The sequence below is a fragment of the Nerophis ophidion genome, linkage group LG09 (genome assembly GCF_033978795.1).
Source record: "Nerophis ophidion isolate RoL-2023_Sa linkage group LG09, RoL_Noph_v1.0, whole genome shotgun sequence".
Classification (NCBI taxonomy): domain Eukaryota; kingdom Metazoa; phylum Chordata; class Actinopteri; order Syngnathiformes; family Syngnathidae; genus Nerophis; species Nerophis ophidion.
This window is the reverse complement of record NC_084619.1, coordinates 37,279,968-37,297,057: the sequence shown is the minus strand read 5'-3', so window position 1 is coordinate 37,297,057 and position 17,090 is coordinate 37,279,968. Positions and strand designations below refer to the sequence as shown.

Below are 17,090 nucleotides of genomic sequence, written 5' to 3'. Positions count from 1 at the left end.
AAAGCCAACAAGGCAGTGTTGTTTACTATAATGGAGATGACAGCGCACAACGGATTTGGTGTCATCTCCAATACATCTCTGAAGAGATGTATTGGAGATGGAACGCTACACTGCGAAGAAGTAAAAGTCTCCAATTAAGCCGTGTATAGGACTGTCTCAGAACATTAGAATATTGTGATAAAGTCCTTTATTTTCTGTAATGCAACTAAAAACATGAAAATGCCATACATTCTGGATTCATTACACATCAACTGAAATATTGCAAGCCTTTTATTATTTTAATATTGCTGATTATGGCATACAGCTTAAGAAAACTCAAAAATCCTATCTCAAAAAATTTGAATATTTCCTCAGACCAAGTAAAAAAAATAAAGATTTAAAACAGCAAAACAAAATGTCAATTAATGCACTCAGTACTTGGTTGGGAATCCTTTTGCACGGATTACTGCATCTTTGCGGCGTGGCATGGAGGCAATCAGCCTGGGCATTGCTGAGGTGTTATGGATGCCCAGGATGCTTCAATAGCGGCCTTCAGCTCATTTGCATTATGGGTTCTGTTGTCTTTCACCTTCTTCTTCACAATACCCCACAAATTATCTATGGGGTTTAGGTCAGGAGAGTTGGCAGGCCAATCGAGGACAGTAATGGCCTGGTCAGTACACCAGTTACTGCTGGTTTTAGCACTGTGAGCAGGTGCCAGATCATGCTGGAAAATTAAATCATCATCTCCATAGAGCTTAACAACAGATGGAAGCATGTACACAGCTGCATTGACTCTGGACTTGATGAAACACAGTGGACCAAAACCAGCAGCTGACATGGCTCCCCAAACCATTGCTGACTGAGGGAACTTCCGTTGTCTAGAGTTCAGGAGTGGCTTGACCATGGGAATACGGCTGTTCAAGCTGTATCTGTTGAAAAGCTCTTTGGAGATGATGATTTCATTTTCCAGCATGATCTGGCCCCTACTCACAGCGCCAAAACCAGCAGTAACTGGTGTACTGACCATGGCATTACTGTCCTCGATTGGCCTGCCAACTGTCCTTACCTAAACTCCATAGAGAATTTGTGGGGTATTGTGAAGAAGAAGCTGAAAGACACCAGACCCAGTAATGCAAATGAGCTGAAGGCCGCTATTGAAGCATCCTGGGCATCCATAACACTTTAGCAATGCCACAGGCCGATTGCCTCCATGCCACGCCGCATTAATGCAGTTATCTGTGCAAAATGATTCCGAACCAAGTACTGAGTGCATTAATTGACATTTTCAAATGTTTGATTTTGTTTTTCTGTTATAAATCTTTTTTTTTACTTGGTCTGAGGAAATATTCTAATTTTTTGAGATAGGATTTTTGAGTTTTCTTAAGCTGTATGCCATAATCAGCAATATTAAAATAATAAAAGGCTTTCAATATTTCAGTTGATGTGTAATGAATCCAGAATGTATGGCATTTTCATGTTTTAGTTGCATTACGGAAAATAAAGGACTTCATCACAATATTCAAATTTTCTGAGACAGTCCTGTATATGCATACGCTAAGCGTAGAGTTTTGGAAATCTACCCTTTGGCCAGTGTTTGCAAAAATTTAAGGACAAAAGTCTGCGTTTGTGTGTGGACAAGAGCCCTAAACGCAGCTTTCATAGTTTATCCATGTGGACATGGCCTTATATCTGTCAGTAGACCCCGTTAGGAGCGCCAAAAACTACAACATGGCTGACGGGGAGTAGACGAGAGTCGAAATGGAGGCACATAAATAAGACCGCCCTAAAAATGGCACATCCTGAAGGGAGGGTCAGAAAGCGGTCTCTGCAAAATATTGACAAAAGAACCACTATAACATGTTATATAAACCACAAGAAAGAGTTTTAAATTTAGAAACAAAAAATCTTAGTATGACCCTTTTACGTACCTCATAGTGTACACAGAACACATGAATGACATAAAACATAGCAATAAAAATTATAAACACACATTTTAAATTAAACCTTGATAAAAAAGAGAATAATTGATTTCCTTTATCAATGCATGATGAAACTGCCTTAAACATTATTTAAATTAGCACAGGCCTTCAACTGCATTTCCCAACCTTTTACTGACTACAAACACTTTCAATTCTGTCTTTCTTTTTACTTTCTCCTGAATCAATATAAAGCTCACTGGGATACAGTGTAGATATTGGTCTTTCAACACCAAAGCACTAGCAACCTTTCTATCTAAAGAATCAGACCACTACACTTGCCTAGTTAAGACTGTCATTTTCTTAAGAGTAGATTATTTATCATATTTATCATATTTAGAGACACGAAAGCATGTGGGAAAAGAAAAGGTGGGGGACTCATCATATATGTTAACAACCGCTGGTGTAACCCAGGACACATCTCTGTGAAGAAAGTCTTGTGTTGCCCGGACCTGGAGCTACTTGCTGTTAGCCTCCGGCCATACTATCTGCCGAGGGAGTTCAGTCACGTGATCTCCCTCTGTGTTTACATTCCCCCGAGGGCAGATGCTGCCAATGCATGAGAGATGATCCACGTCATCACATCAAGGCTACAGACAAAACATCCTGAGGCTTTTTTCATCATTTCTGGAGACTTCAATCATGCTACTTTGGACTCAATGTTAGCTGCCTTTTACCAGGCTGTGCATTGTCCCACGAGAAACAACAGGACAATTGACCTACTGTATTCTAATGTCAGGGATGCATACAAGGTCACACCCCACCCCCACTAGGGAAGTCTGACCACAATCTTGTTCATTTGCGGCCAAAATACACCCCCATGGTCCAAAGACAGCCTGTTAACACTTGCTATGTGAGGAATGGGTCCCCTGAATTGGAAGATGCCCTCAGAGACAGCTACGACACCACAGACTGGGACGTGCTGCTTCCACAGGGTGAGGACATTGATAGGCTGACTCACTGTCTCACAGATTACCTCAACTTCTGCGTGGACGTGATCTGCCCTGCTAAGACCGTTCGGTGCTACCCTAATAACGAACCCTGGGTAACACAAGAAGTTAAAGCTGTCCTCAACAAGAAGAAAGCTGCCTTCAGGAGTGGAGACAGGGAGGCAATGAGAGCAGCACAGCGGGAGGTGAAACAACGCGTGAGGGAGGCTAAGGACAGCTACAGGAAGAAGCTGGAGCAGAAGCTGCAGCAGAACAACATGAGGGAGGTCTGGGAAGGTGTGAAAACCATCACAGGCCACAAGACAAAGACCAGAGCTGTTGTGGGGACAATAGAGAGGGCCAATGAGATGAATAACTTCTTCAACCGGTTTAACCAGCCCGTGTCCTCTCCATCCCCCACTCCCCATCACAGCCACCCCCTCTTCTGCTCCCCTCAACGAACCTCCCCTCCAGCCTTGGCAGCACCCCCCTCCACCACCTCTACGCAGACATTAGTCATCTCTGCGGACCAGGTCAGAGGTCAACTGAGGAAGCTACAGCCAAGGAAAGCAGCAGGCCCAGATAAGCTATGCCCCCGACTCCTGAAGACCTGTGCTGCAGAACTTGGTGAACCACTTCAAAGGATCTTCAACCTCAGCCTGCAGCTGGGAAGAGTGCCCACCCTCTGGAAGACGTCATGCATCGTTCCAGTTCCCAAAAAGAACTGCCCCAGTGAGCTGAACGACTACAGACCAGTGGCGCTCACCTCTCATCTAATGAAGACATTGGAGCGGCTCTTTCTCAGCCTCCTCAGACCACAGGTGCAACATGCCCAGGACAGCCTGCAGTTTGCGTACCAGGCAGGCGTTGGTGTGGAGGATGCTATCCTTTACCTGCTGCATCGAGCCCACTCACACCTGGATAAGGGAAATGGCACTGTGAGGATCCTGTTCCTGGACTTCTCGAGTGCCTTTAATACCATCCAGCCCCGCCTCCTTCAGGACAAGCTCTACAAAATGCGAGTGGACCACTGCCTGTTTGCCTGGATTTTGAACTACCTCACTGACAGGCCACAGTACGTCAGACTGAAGGACATCACGTCTGACACTGTGATCAGCAGCACCGGAGCACCGCAGGGAACTGTGCTGGCAACCTCTTCTCTTCACCCTGTACACCGCGGACTTCTGCTACAACTCAGAGATGTGTGTCATCCAGATGTACGCGGATGGCACAGCCATCGTCGGGTGCATCAGGGATGGCAGAGAGGAGGAGTTTCGGTATCTGGTGAGGGACTTTGTTGTCTGGTGCCACACGAACCTCTGGCAGCTCAATCCATCAAAGACCAAGGAGCAGGGACTTTGGGAGGTCGAGTCCACGGTCACAACCTATTGTGATCGAGGGAGTTGAGGTACAGACCGTGGACTCATTCAAGTACCTCGGGGTTTGGGTGGACAATAAGCTGGACTGGACTGTTAACACGGACCACCAGTACAAAAGAGGACAGAGCAGGCTGTACTTCCTCAGGAGACTGCACTCCTTCAACATCTGCAAAAAACTCCTGTGGATGTACTACCAGTCTGTGGTTGCCAGTGTTCTGTTCTACATGGTAGTGTGCTGGGGGGGCAGTACATCTAAGAAGGACAGCTCCAGACTTGAGAAACTGATCAGGCGGGCCGGTTCTACAATCGGAATGAAACTGGACACACTGGTGACGGTGGCAGAGAAGAGGACTGTTGACAAACTAGTGAGCATCCTGGATGATGCCAGTCACCCTCTGCATAGCGTTATCAGTAGCCAGAGGAGCCTGTTCAGTTCTAGACTGCTTCATCCCAAGTGCAGGACTAATAGACTCAAAAACTCCTTTGTCCCACACGCCATTAGACCTTACAACTCCTCGCTGCGGTGGGGGGCAGGGGGTACTAGGATGACAGCGGATGCAAAACAATAACAGTGCAATACGTTTTCATAACATGGTCACTACTGCCTACTTTGTCTTGTTATATTCCTTTTTTACTGTTATATTTGTATTCCCATTGTTGCTTTTTAGTTTTTATTCTTATTGTAATATTTCTCTATTTTGTTTCCATTTAAACCCTCATTATTTACTTTTTACTTTTATTTGAATTGATCTCAACACTGTACACTGCTGCTGGAATTTTAATTTTCCTGAAGGAACTCTCCTGAAGAAATCAATAAAGTACTATCTTTCTATCTATCTATCTATCTATCTATCTATCTATCTATCTATCCATCCATCCATCCATCCATCCATCCATCCATCCATCCATCCATCCATCCATCCATCCATCCATCCATCCATCCATCCATCCATCCATCCATCCATCCATCCATCCATCCATCCATCCATCCATCATCCATCCATCCATCCATCCATCCATCCATCTATGTATCTATGTATCCTCAATGATGGTTATGACAGTCAAATAGTTGAGTCAATTTTGGTGTTCGTTGTTTCTCAGAGCTATTTTTAATGTTCATTTTCACTTCTATGGTGATCTGCTTTCCTTACACTTAGGAGACGTAATGAAGTGCAAAATGAAAACAAATAAGAGATGTTATCCATCTTCAGTATGGCACTACTTGAGGCAGAAATTGTATCCTTCCACCCCGCGTGAGGCACAAATTGTGTACATGCTGTAACTAATTGAGGAGCGTGTCTCATATATACAAAACAAAATTATGTTTCTACTAGGGCTGTGAACGCTAACGCACGTGATTAATAAAAACAAAATAAAAAAATTGCATTATCATAAATGAATGAAGAGTAATTGCACATTCAGTTTGACCACACCTTAACCCAAAAGGAGGTACGCGTAAGTGGTCAGGTCCCATGTAACCACTTTTGCTTCAAAACACACTCCGACTGAACTGTAGCTACAGCTAAGGTAATGTGTTTGTTTTGCAGTGACAGCATTTTTTTTCATCGTCGCACATTAGGTTTAGGGCCATGTCCACGTGAACACGTATACTTAAAACAAATGCATACTTATCTCTGCGTTTAGACCTTTTGTTCACATGCAAATGCTTAGTTTTGTTCTCAAAAACGCAGACTTTTGCAAACGTAGTGTAGCGTTACAAAACTCTCCATTCAGCATATGCGTGTACGCGGCTCAAACAGAGACATGTACTCACCTGTTGTCACGGTTGTCATTTCCAAAGCTCAACAACACTGCATTGCTGCCTTTAAACACACTATAAGGGGCTTTACTGTACATTTAAACATAAACATGCTTCTATTTTCACTCTACATTATAAAAAGACGCTTCAAAATGGACTTTGCAACAGTCCTGCCAGAAACAATGATAGTCGTTTTGGATACGATTGATGTCAGACCTCCACCTAAAGGACCAACTTTAACAAGCAATACTTGTTGCTTTATGTCATAAGAAAAGTGCAACATTATCACATGTGTTTGAACCTTGTTGAACGCCAGATTATGAAGTCAACTTATGTGTGTTGGTTCCATTTGTGTAGATCTAGCGGTAGCGACCGTGCACGCGCATATAACGCGCCCAAGCGACTAAGAAAAACATAATGTACCCTTCCTCTTTGTTAATGTTAAAAACAATATGAACTTCATTACATCATCCATCCATCCATCTACTTCCGCTTATCCGATGTCGGGTGGCGGGGGCAGCAGCGTAAGCAGAGAAGCCCAGACTTCCCTCTCCCCAGCCACTTCGTCCAGCTCCTCCCGGGATGTTTTGTTTTTAGCCGATACAAGTGTCTTTTAATGGCCTTCCACGATCCTGAACTGCAAGAAGGTGTGAACACCAGCTCCAATGGGTTTTCTCACGTGTGCAATAAAGTCCGGGTGAAGTGCCACCCGAACCTTATTGCACATGCATCTCTATATTGATTATAAATGCATTACAATTCCACAAGAGTGCTGTAGCGGCACACGCACGTACGTGCACTTTAGGCACTTAGACATGCAAAAAGGTTTCCTTAGCTCGTTAGTCCGTGCTGATTTTTAGAAATAATGCACATTTCACTGCACATGTAATACATCACCATGTCGCTGATCAAACATGTTATAACTTAGGGTTTCAGCAGCGGCAAAGTAACATATCAAAATAAACATAATAACAGAGGTGTATTGCCACATAAGTCAGCTGTGGCTGATTTTCCAGGCTTCTGATTGGATAAAATGTACATGACAGCAGGTGTATGTGTTTGTTTGTAGACATACAGTTTTGAAACTACACTTGCGTGGACGGAGATAGTTTTAACCCCAAATCTGTGTTTTTGAAACTCTCCCTATTCATGTGGACATGGTCTTAAAATACCTTCTTGAAGCAAAACACGTACTTGAGATTGACAACTAGCAGAGAACAAACAACGCTGGCGGAGTTTACCGGCGTCAATGTTGTCAAATTCCAAAGTGTGATTCATCTGACAAAAAAAACATAATCATTTGACAGCCATAGTTTTTATTTAATTATTAGGAGCGTCTTCGTAACCACAAACGGTGTAAAACAAGGACTACCTAATAATAAACATACACATTCAACGAAAAGAAAAATGAAAATACATCCACAATCCTCCATTTGCTACTGGCTTACCGACTGACAGCCATTCAAACTCACTTTCACACCAGTAGGCAATTTAATTTCATAAAATTTCCTAACATGTACCGTATTTTTCGGATTATAAATCACTCTGGAGTATACGTCGCACCCGCCTAAAATGCATAATAAAGAAGGAAAAAAACATATACACGTCGCACTCGAGTATAAGTTGCATTTTTGGGGGAAATTCATTTGATAAAATCCAACACCAAGAGTAGACATTTGAAAGGCAATTTAAAATAAATAAAGAATAGTGAACAACAGGCTGAATAAGTGTACGTTATATGACGCATAAATAACCAACGGAGAACTTGCCTTGTATGTTAACGTAACATTTTATGGTAGGAGTCATTCAAATAACTCTAACATATAGAACATGCTATACGTTTTACCAAACAATCTGTCACTCCTAATCGCTAAATCCCATGAAATCTTCTTCCTCTATGTCGCTTCTAAACAACTCGACCAACTCCAAAGGTATGCGCCACTTCCTCTTGTCGTTTTCTGTTGCATATTTCACTACGTCTAGCTTGTAATCTGCAGTACATGATTTCCTTTTCAATGCCATTTTTGTTCACCCCTTCTCCGTTTTTATAAGTTACAGCCAACAATGAAATGATCCATTTTAATAGCTACGGCAGTAGCATATAGCATATAGCAGTTAGCATTCTGTGACCCACAATGCACTTCTGCCATGACCTCCCCCCGCCAAATTCTTATTGGTTGACGTGTGTGTGATGATTGCTGACATTTTGTTTGTCTCTTCTGCGAATTAGATAATATTATTTGATATTTTACGGTAATGTGTTAATAATTTCACTCATAAGTCGCTCCAGAGTATATGTCGCACCCCTGACCAAACTATGAAAAAAACTGCGACTTATAGTCCAAAAAACACGGTATGTTTTTGGTCTGTTGGAGGAAATGGGCACCCAAAGTAAATCAGAATAAACATCGAGACATTAAAATTATCTATAGACAGACCTGAGCCAAGATTGGAACTTTGAACTACTTCACTGTTTGCAACTGTGCTGCTCCAAAGTAAACATAGTGTTCCTTAAAATGATTGGCAAATGATTTGGCATCAGTGTCTTTAAATAACCCTGTTGTCATAAATCATTGAATTAGGCTCTATCACGGTCTTATCACGCACCAATCAAATCTATATTAATTGCAGTCAGAAGTTTAGAACATGATGATGTTGAGGTAAGTTATGTGAGTTGCAGGGCTAGAATTGTATTTGATTAACATGCTTGATTCAAGCTTATTGCAATTTTATTCATTTTAAAAACTGTTCACCTCCCTTACTTGTCAAGACATTTGCTTTCACAGCTGATGTAAAATAATCTTATTTCAGTTTGCATTTGCGTTAATCTCACAATTATTTGCAGAATCCCTCACGTACGATGTAATGTAATTTGTGAGGTGGCCACCTTGCCAGACAGACCAAAATGTGGTCACAGTTTGTAAGATATTGATTTGGCTTTTGGACCCCCCAGTTCATTCCCACTGGCACTACAGACTTCCAGATTACAACATAGTCTAGGATTACACTACATTTGCAACTCAAGATCATTTGAATCAGGGGGTCTCAAACACGCGGCCTGCGGGGAAATTGCAGCCCGCAAGATGTTATTTTGTGGCCTGCACCCTAATATGAAAATTTTATGTTGGGGCGGCCTGCAAGTTTTATATGAATGGCGCTTTACAGCTTCATACCTGTGTACCCTCGATTTTTCCGTAAGACTCCCAATTTTCAGTGCCCCTCCAGGAGTAATCATTCTCCCGAATTTCACCCAAACAACATTATTAAGGGAGCACCGTGAAGGCACTGCCTTTAGCGTCCTCTACAATCTGTGCAAACAGCGTGCCAGCCCAGCCAAATGTTGTATTTGGCTTCTTTAGACGCAGTAAGCGACTGCAAGACATAATTGATCAACAGCCACACAGGTCACACTGAGGGTGGCCGTAAAAACAACTTTAACACTGTTTCAAATACGCGCCACACTGTGAACCCACATCAAACAAGAATGACAAACACATTTTGGGAGAACATCTGCACCGTAACACAACATAAACACAACAGAACAAATACCCAGAATCCCACGCAGCCCTAACTCTTCCGGGCTACAATATACACCCCCCTCCCCCAACCCTGCCCCCTATTGTAGCTCGGAAGAGTTAGGACTACATTGGATTCTGGGTATTTGTTTTGTTGTGTTTATGTTGTGTTAAGGTGCGGATGTTCTCCCAAAATGTGTTTGTCAATCTAGTTTGGTCTGGGTTCACAGTGTGGCGCATATTTGTAACAGTGATAAAGTTGGTTATACGGCCACCTTCAGTGTGACCTGTACAGCTGTTGATCAAGTATGTCTTGCAGTCACTTCCGTGGGTCTGCAGAAGCCTCATACAATGTGTGACTGGGCCGGCACACTGTTTGCATGGTGGAAAAGCGGATGAGACGACAGGTTGTAGAGGACGCTAAATGCAGTGCCGTCACGGCACGCCCTTAATATTGTTGTCCGGGTGAAAACCGGGAGAATAATTGCCCCGGAAGATTGTCGGGAGAGGCACTGATATTCGGGAGTTTCCGGGAAAGATAACGAGAGTTGGCAAGTATGTTGCCAGGGCGGTAAAGCCATTCAAAGAAGGTGAATTCATGAAAAAGTGCATGTTGGATTTTTTTAAGAAATCTTTTCTTGCGGCCCAGCCTCACCCAGTTTCTGCATCCAGTGGCCCCCAGGTAAATTGAATTTGAGACCCCTGATTTAAATGCGATATTTTACTCACTATTCCATGAGTTGTTTTTTGCTTCTAAACTGCCGGAAGATTTGGTGTTTTCATTACTTTGATATATTAGTTTCCTACTGTGGTCCTCCCATCTAATACCACTTTCATTTTATTACAGGTAAGGAATTCTTCTACTCTTCTTTTCAGCACTCTGATCACAAGGATCTTTGGAGTGAAGAAAGGGAGGGATGAACACGCAAAAAAAAACAGGTCCGCCTCTCTTCTCTCTCTGGTGTAGAATGAAATGTTTTTATTGGTGTGCAGTTGGTACAAATCAGTGGTTCTCATTCATGTACTTTATTTGCAAATAGCAACGCAGGTTCACAAATACTAGTTGCAAAAGAGTTATCATTTACTCAGCAGTCCATACTTTTACATTTCAACTTTAAGGAAATTAATTATGAAATTAGTCTACTAATCTCCTACACAGTTGTTTGTGGGACACCAGCTGGGGGCACTGTTGTAACACTCGTATTTTCCCTTATTCTCAACTCTCAAGACCCTACTGCTTAAGAAGATGCTGTTTTTCGTGTTTTGAGAACTGATATGTGCAAAATGCAAGTAGCAAATCAATCTATGTAAAATGTATCTAATCCATTTGAAGCATTTTGTATACCGATCTATTAGTTTATAAGTATCGAACAGACTTGTTCTTTAAAATCAGACCAAATCTTGATCAAGTATTATTCCCACATATATTTTACCGATAGTTTTGTTTTACTTGAACCTGTAACTTTGGGTTGTGCAGCAGGTCCTGAAGTGACGATAATCAGCAATTAGGAAGAATAAAAATGTCATGATTGGCTGTAGGACAGTATAAGTGTCTTCATCCATCTCTAGTGAATAATCCAGAGTAGTTCCATTAGTCTTTGAGTCTGATTTGAGGAAGATATTCACAGTATTTGTTTTGGGCTCATCTTCTAAAGGCTTCTATTAGCCAAGCCAAGGCAGCTCCTGTTTATGTAGTAATGTTTCACTATTTTTATCAGTCATCTGTCTTTCTTCAAACTCTAAGGTATTGCACACTCCTCTTGACTGCGTGTTTGGTCTTTTATTTACTTCCTGCCAATTGGTTTCCTTGCAAGTTTAGCAACAACAAAGTTTCTCTACTCAGGCTGATTCTGGACTGGTCTCTGAACACCTTTGTATTTCAGGGTCATAGATTTAATTTCTTCCTCTACTTCATGACACCAGGTGTAATTGGGTCAAACCCTTTCTTTATCGTATTTTCAGGTGTCCAGATCACTTCCAGACTCTTACTCTCTTCTCAAAACATGTCCAATCCAGTTCCAGTGCCGCTTTATTACAATGCTATCCATCTTGTCTTGCTGACATCTTACCAATAGATCTTCATTCAAGACCTTGATAGGTGAAAAAATAAATAGGTTATTCCTCTTCTCTTTGTGTGGAAGACTGACATACAGTGCATCAGGAAAGTATTCATAGCGCTTTACTTTCTCCAGCACACCCCGCAACCCCGAAAAGGACAAGGGGTAGAGAATGGATGGATGGAATGAATTAATGTTTGTCCTCAACATTTTACAAACAATACCTCATAATGACAATACGAACATTTTATTTTTCAAATGCATATTTATTAAAATAAAAAACCCCACATGTACATAAATATTCACAGCCTTCGCACAATACTGGTTTGATGCACCTTTGGCAGCAATTACAGCTTTAAGTCTTTTTGGGCAATTTTTCCCATTCCTCTTCGCAGCAAGCTCCATCAGGCTCTCACGCTCCATCAGGTTGGATGGGAAGCAATGGTTTGTATCCAGGATGTCTCTGTACATTGCTGCATTCATCTGTGTCTCGTCAGAAAAGTGTTCAAGAACCTTATGGTCACTCTGTCAGAGCTAAAGCATACCTCTGTGGAAAGAGGAGAACCATCCAGAACGACAACCATCTCGAGAGCAATTCACCAATCAGGCCTGTATGGTATAGTGGCCAGACGGAAGCCATTTTTTAGTAGAACGTTTGCCAACATGCACCTAAAAGATGCTCAGACCATGAGAAACAAAATTCTCTGGTCTGATGAGACACAGATTGAATTCTCTGGCGTGAATACCAGGCATCATGTTTGGAGGAAACCAGGCCCTGATCCTTACCAGGCGAATAACATCCTAAAGTAAAGCATGGGGGTGGCAGCATCACGCTGTGGGGATGAGTTTTAACGACAGGAACTGGAAGACTAGTCAGGATAGAGGAAAAGACGAATGCATCAATGTACAGAGACAACCTGAATGAAAATTGCTGCTTCCCAACCAACCTGATGGACCTTGTGAAGTGCTACAAAGAGGAATGGGAAAAATATCCCAAATATAGGTGTGCAAGGTTTGTGGAATTGTATTCAAAAGGTTTTGAGGCTGTAATTGCTGCCAAAGGTGCATCAACAAAGTAATGAGCGAAGGCTGTGGATAGATACTTAGATAGATGTGATTATTTTATTTTTAAATAAATGTATTCCATTTTTGAATAAGGTTGTAACATAACAAAATGTGGAAAACGTGACACACTTTGAACAATTTCCGGATGCACTGTATGTCAATTGCTGTCATGTGCCAGTATTATGTGCCATACAGGAGGTTGGATAGACCCCAGCTCTGCTATAACTTGAGTTTTGTAATAGTTTTAGTGACTTCCATATGTACTTCAGTATGGTGAATGCATTTCTGGTTTTGTCGACTTATTTTTTTTCACATCTTATTGTACTCCCAAGATAGGCGAACTAATCTGTTGAGCTTCTTCCTCCACGTGAATTGGAACTGTGTGTTTAGTGTCATCACTTCAGATTTCCCGCTGGTTTACTTTCAGGCACACTGTTTAAGTAGTTGAGTTGTGAGGTTTTGTCTTTGTGTGTGTGTGTGTGTGTGTGTGTGTGTGTGTGTGTGTGTGTGTGCGCGTGTGTGTGTGTGATTGTCAGCAAAAGTGTATTCCAATGTTTGGGGCAAAAAAAAGGGTGTAGAGTGTTTGGGGTTTATTATTATAATGTGTTCGGTGAGTTGTTAAAAACCTTCGGGGAGAAAATGGCTAAGAAAATGACCTTTAGTATGTTATTTGTGGCAGAGGTGGGTCATTTGTAGTTTAGTGGTTTACATAGCTGACTTTTTTGCACATATGCAATCAATTCCTACACAAATACAATATATGTATCATCTGCCTTTTGCCCACTGTCAGATACGATACACTCCAAATCATATTCATCAAATCATATCAAAATTTATTAAGAGAAGATGCAAATTTATTGTCAATAAGTTGGGACATCGCATGTTCTACTGGCTTTTACTGTATTTCCCCCATGGCTAAAATAACCTCATTGAGATGTTGCCTTCTGCCATCTACCAGTTTCTAATAATGGCTAAAGTTTCCCAGACTCCGAAAAACACAATACTTTCAGCTGTTGTGTGATGAGTGTTTTCTTGCATGCACAGCAATAATTCCAGTCGCATTAAGATCCATGCTTTGACTTGGCCAATGCAAAACTGTCAAATCAATCCAATCCAATCAACTTTATTTGTACAGCACATTTAAATAACAGAAATGTTTCCAAAGTGCTGCACAACAATATTAAAATCAATATTCAAATATTATCCTTCACTCCACCAATGACTAAAAAAATAAAAACACTTGTGCACTGTCCTTTTATTTATGTCAAGCCATACCTTGTTGGTTTGACTCGGATGTTTTTTGGTTATTGCGGTTTAACAAGATACCCCTGTGCTTCAGTTTTTGAACACGTTCTCATGTGTTTTTGAAGTACGACGAGCCCAGTTCTGCTGTCAACGACAGGCCGGAGTTCCAGCTCGACTTTATTTTTAAACTATAAAAATGTGGTTAGAATCAGCACTTTTGAGTGGTGTACAGGTTACTTGGGTAACCATTGGAAGCTCTGCTCATGCAGACAAGGCAGAGTGGGTGTTGTTTCCGCATCAACTAGCCTGAGACAAGACAGAGGCAAAGTTCTGCAGAACAGTGATATTATATAGAATAACTGATTGATTGATTGATTGATTGATTGAAACTTTTATTTGTAGATTGCACAGTTCAGTATATATTCCGTACAATTGACCACTAAATGGTAACACCCGAATAAGTTTTTCAACTTCTTTATGTCGGGGTCCACGTTAATCAATTCATGGTACAAATATATACTATCAACATAATGCAGTCATCACACAAGTTAATCATCATAGTATATACATTGAATTATTTACATTATTTACAATCCGGGGGAGGTATGAGGAGCTTTGGTCGATATCAGCACTTCAGTCAACAACATTTGCATCAACAGAGAAATGGACATTGGAACAGTGTAGGTCTTACTTAGTAGTATATTTACAGCAAGCAGAGAATATAGTGAGTTCAGATAGCATAAGAACAAGTATACACATTAGAAATACATTTGATTATTTACATTAGGTTATTTACAATCCGGGGAGATGGGATGTGGATGGAGGAGGGTATTAGTAAAGGGTTGAAGTTGCCTGGAGGTGTTGTTTTAGAGCGGTTTTGTAGGAGGATAGAGATGCACTTAGTTTTACACCTGTTGGCAGTGCATTCCACATTGATGTGGCATTGAAAGAGAATGAGTTAAGACCTTTGTTAGATCGGAATCTGGGTTTAACTTGGTTTGTGGAGCTCCCCCTGGTGTTTTGGTTATGGCGGTCATTTACGTTGAGGAAGTAGTTTGACATGTACCTCGGTATCAGGGAGGTGTAGCGGATTTTATAAACTAGGCTCAGTGCGAGTTGTTTTACTCTGTCCTCCACCCTAAGCCAGCCCACTTTGGAGAAGTGGGTTGGAGTGAGGTGTGATCTGGGGTGGAGGTCTAAAAGTAACCGGACTAGCTTGTTCTGGAATGTTTGGAGTCTGGATTTGAGGGTTTTGGAGGTGCTAGGGTACCAGGAGGTGCAAGTGTAATCAAAAAAGGTGCTTTTGTTGACCAGCGAGGGGATTCTGTAGAGGAATCTCGTTCTTTGGTTGACCTTTTTTGATTACCTTGGTTGCCATTTTATCACAGGAAAGATTTGCCTCTAGAATGGAACCTAGGTAGGTGATCTCATCTTTCCTGGTGATAACAATGTCACCCACTTTTATAGTGAAGTCACTGACTTTCTTAAGGTTGATATGGGACCCAAATACGATGGATTCCGTTTTACCTAAGTGTATGGTTAGCTTGTTGTCAGCGAGCCAGGTGCAAATATTAAGGAGTTCAGCACTGAGGATTTGTTCCACCTGTGACTTGTCCTTGCCGGATACCAGTAGGGCCGAGTCATCCGCAAACAGGAATAATTCACAGTCGCATGCTGATGTCATGTCATTTACGTAAATTAAAAACAGTAAAGGTCCTAGTATACTGCCTTTGGGGACTCCACAGCTTACTGAGAGGGGAGGGGACACGGTGCCGTTCACCTCTACCACCTGTTTCCTCCCCTCCAAGTAAGATTGCATCCAGCTCGATGAAGTTTTATCGAATCCGATTGCTCTGAGCTATCCAACAGTATAGCGTGGTTAACAGTGTCAAAGGCCTTCTGAATGTCCAGCATGACCATGCCGCAGTATTTGCCCACGTCCACCTCATGTTTGATGTGGTCAGTCAGATAGAGAAGGCATGTGTCTGTGGAGTGGTTAGTTCTGAAGCCGGATTGGAATTTGTACATTAGTTTATTAGTAGCAAGGTATCTATCGACCTGTTCACAAACTATTTTTTCCATTACTTTCTAAATGGAACAGAGAATAGAAACAGGTCGGTAGTTACCAGGTTCTAATTTGCTTCCTTTTTTATAAAGGGGGGTTACTCTTGCTATCTTGAAATCCTTGAGTACTTGGCCTTGTTTGATTGAGAGGTTTATTATATGTGTGATTATTGGGGCAATGGTTGTGGCAGAGTCCATGAGGAATCTGGAGGGGATATTGTCAAGGCCGTTGGCCTTATTTGGGTGGAGCGCGCTCAATTTATTAAGCACTTCGTCCGCTGAGACCATGTATAATTTGAAATTGTTGTTGATTACTGCTAACTTTCTGTAGAAGGCTTTAATGTGTTCTACACCAAAGCGCCCAGAGTGATGGGACAACTTGTTAACGAGAGTTGTGGCTATGCTGGTGAAAAAGGTGTTAAATCTTCTTGCTACCTCCATTTTGTCTGTAATGAGGGAGTCACCCTCCTTGATGTTGATGTTGGTGAGTCTGGTTTTAAGTTTCTGGCTGCATCCAGAAAGCTGGTTATTCAGAATTTTTCAGAGCTCACGTGGCTTATTTGTGTTTTCCTCTATTTTGTCGTTGATGTAATTATTTTTTAAGGATTAAGTCAGGTTGTTTGTCTTATTTCTTTATTTATTGCATTTCTTTTTGAGTATTGAAAGGAGTGATTTGAGGTTATTATTATTGAGTTGTTTATCTACTTTTGGTATTCGAAGTGTTTTCTGTCTCTGTCTTTTATGGCCGCTAATAGGTCTGGATTGATCCATGGTTCAGAGCTGGCTTTGATTCTGACTGTTCTCACGGGAGCCATATCATTTAGTATCGCTAGGAATGCTGTTTTGAAGCGATCCCAAGCATCTTCAACCAGGTTGCTCTTGAGCACAGGGGACCAGTCCCATTCACCTAATTTAAGGTTGAAATTATCACTGGAGTATGTTTTAAGGGATCTGGATTTAGCTGTTATGTGGCCATTGGCTTTGGGTTTAGGTATTTTGCGCGTGCAGAAGGTTATATAGTGGTCGCTAAGACCACAGATCATGACCCCACTATTTTTTATGTTATGCCGGTCTGATGTTAGGATGAGATTTATGGTTGATTGGGTGGAATCACACACT

The 17,090-nt window shown here is 41.7% G+C and overlaps 1 protein-coding gene across 4 annotated transcripts in view; it reads left to right on the top strand.

Moving 5' to 3' along the window:
- The window catches only part of thada (THADA armadillo repeat containing), a 251,417-nt gene that overhangs the window by 69,564 nt on the left and 164,763 nt on the right, over positions 1 to 17,090 (top strand). For all 4 annotated transcript variants that reach the window (XM_061910918.1, XM_061910920.1, XM_061910919.1 and 1 more), the window contains one exon: positions 10,388 to 10,479. In XM_061910918.1, coding sequence (XP_061766902.1) covers positions 10,388 to 10,479 — 92 coding nt within the window. The remainder of the gene's footprint in view (positions 1 to 10,387; positions 10,480 to 17,090) is intronic.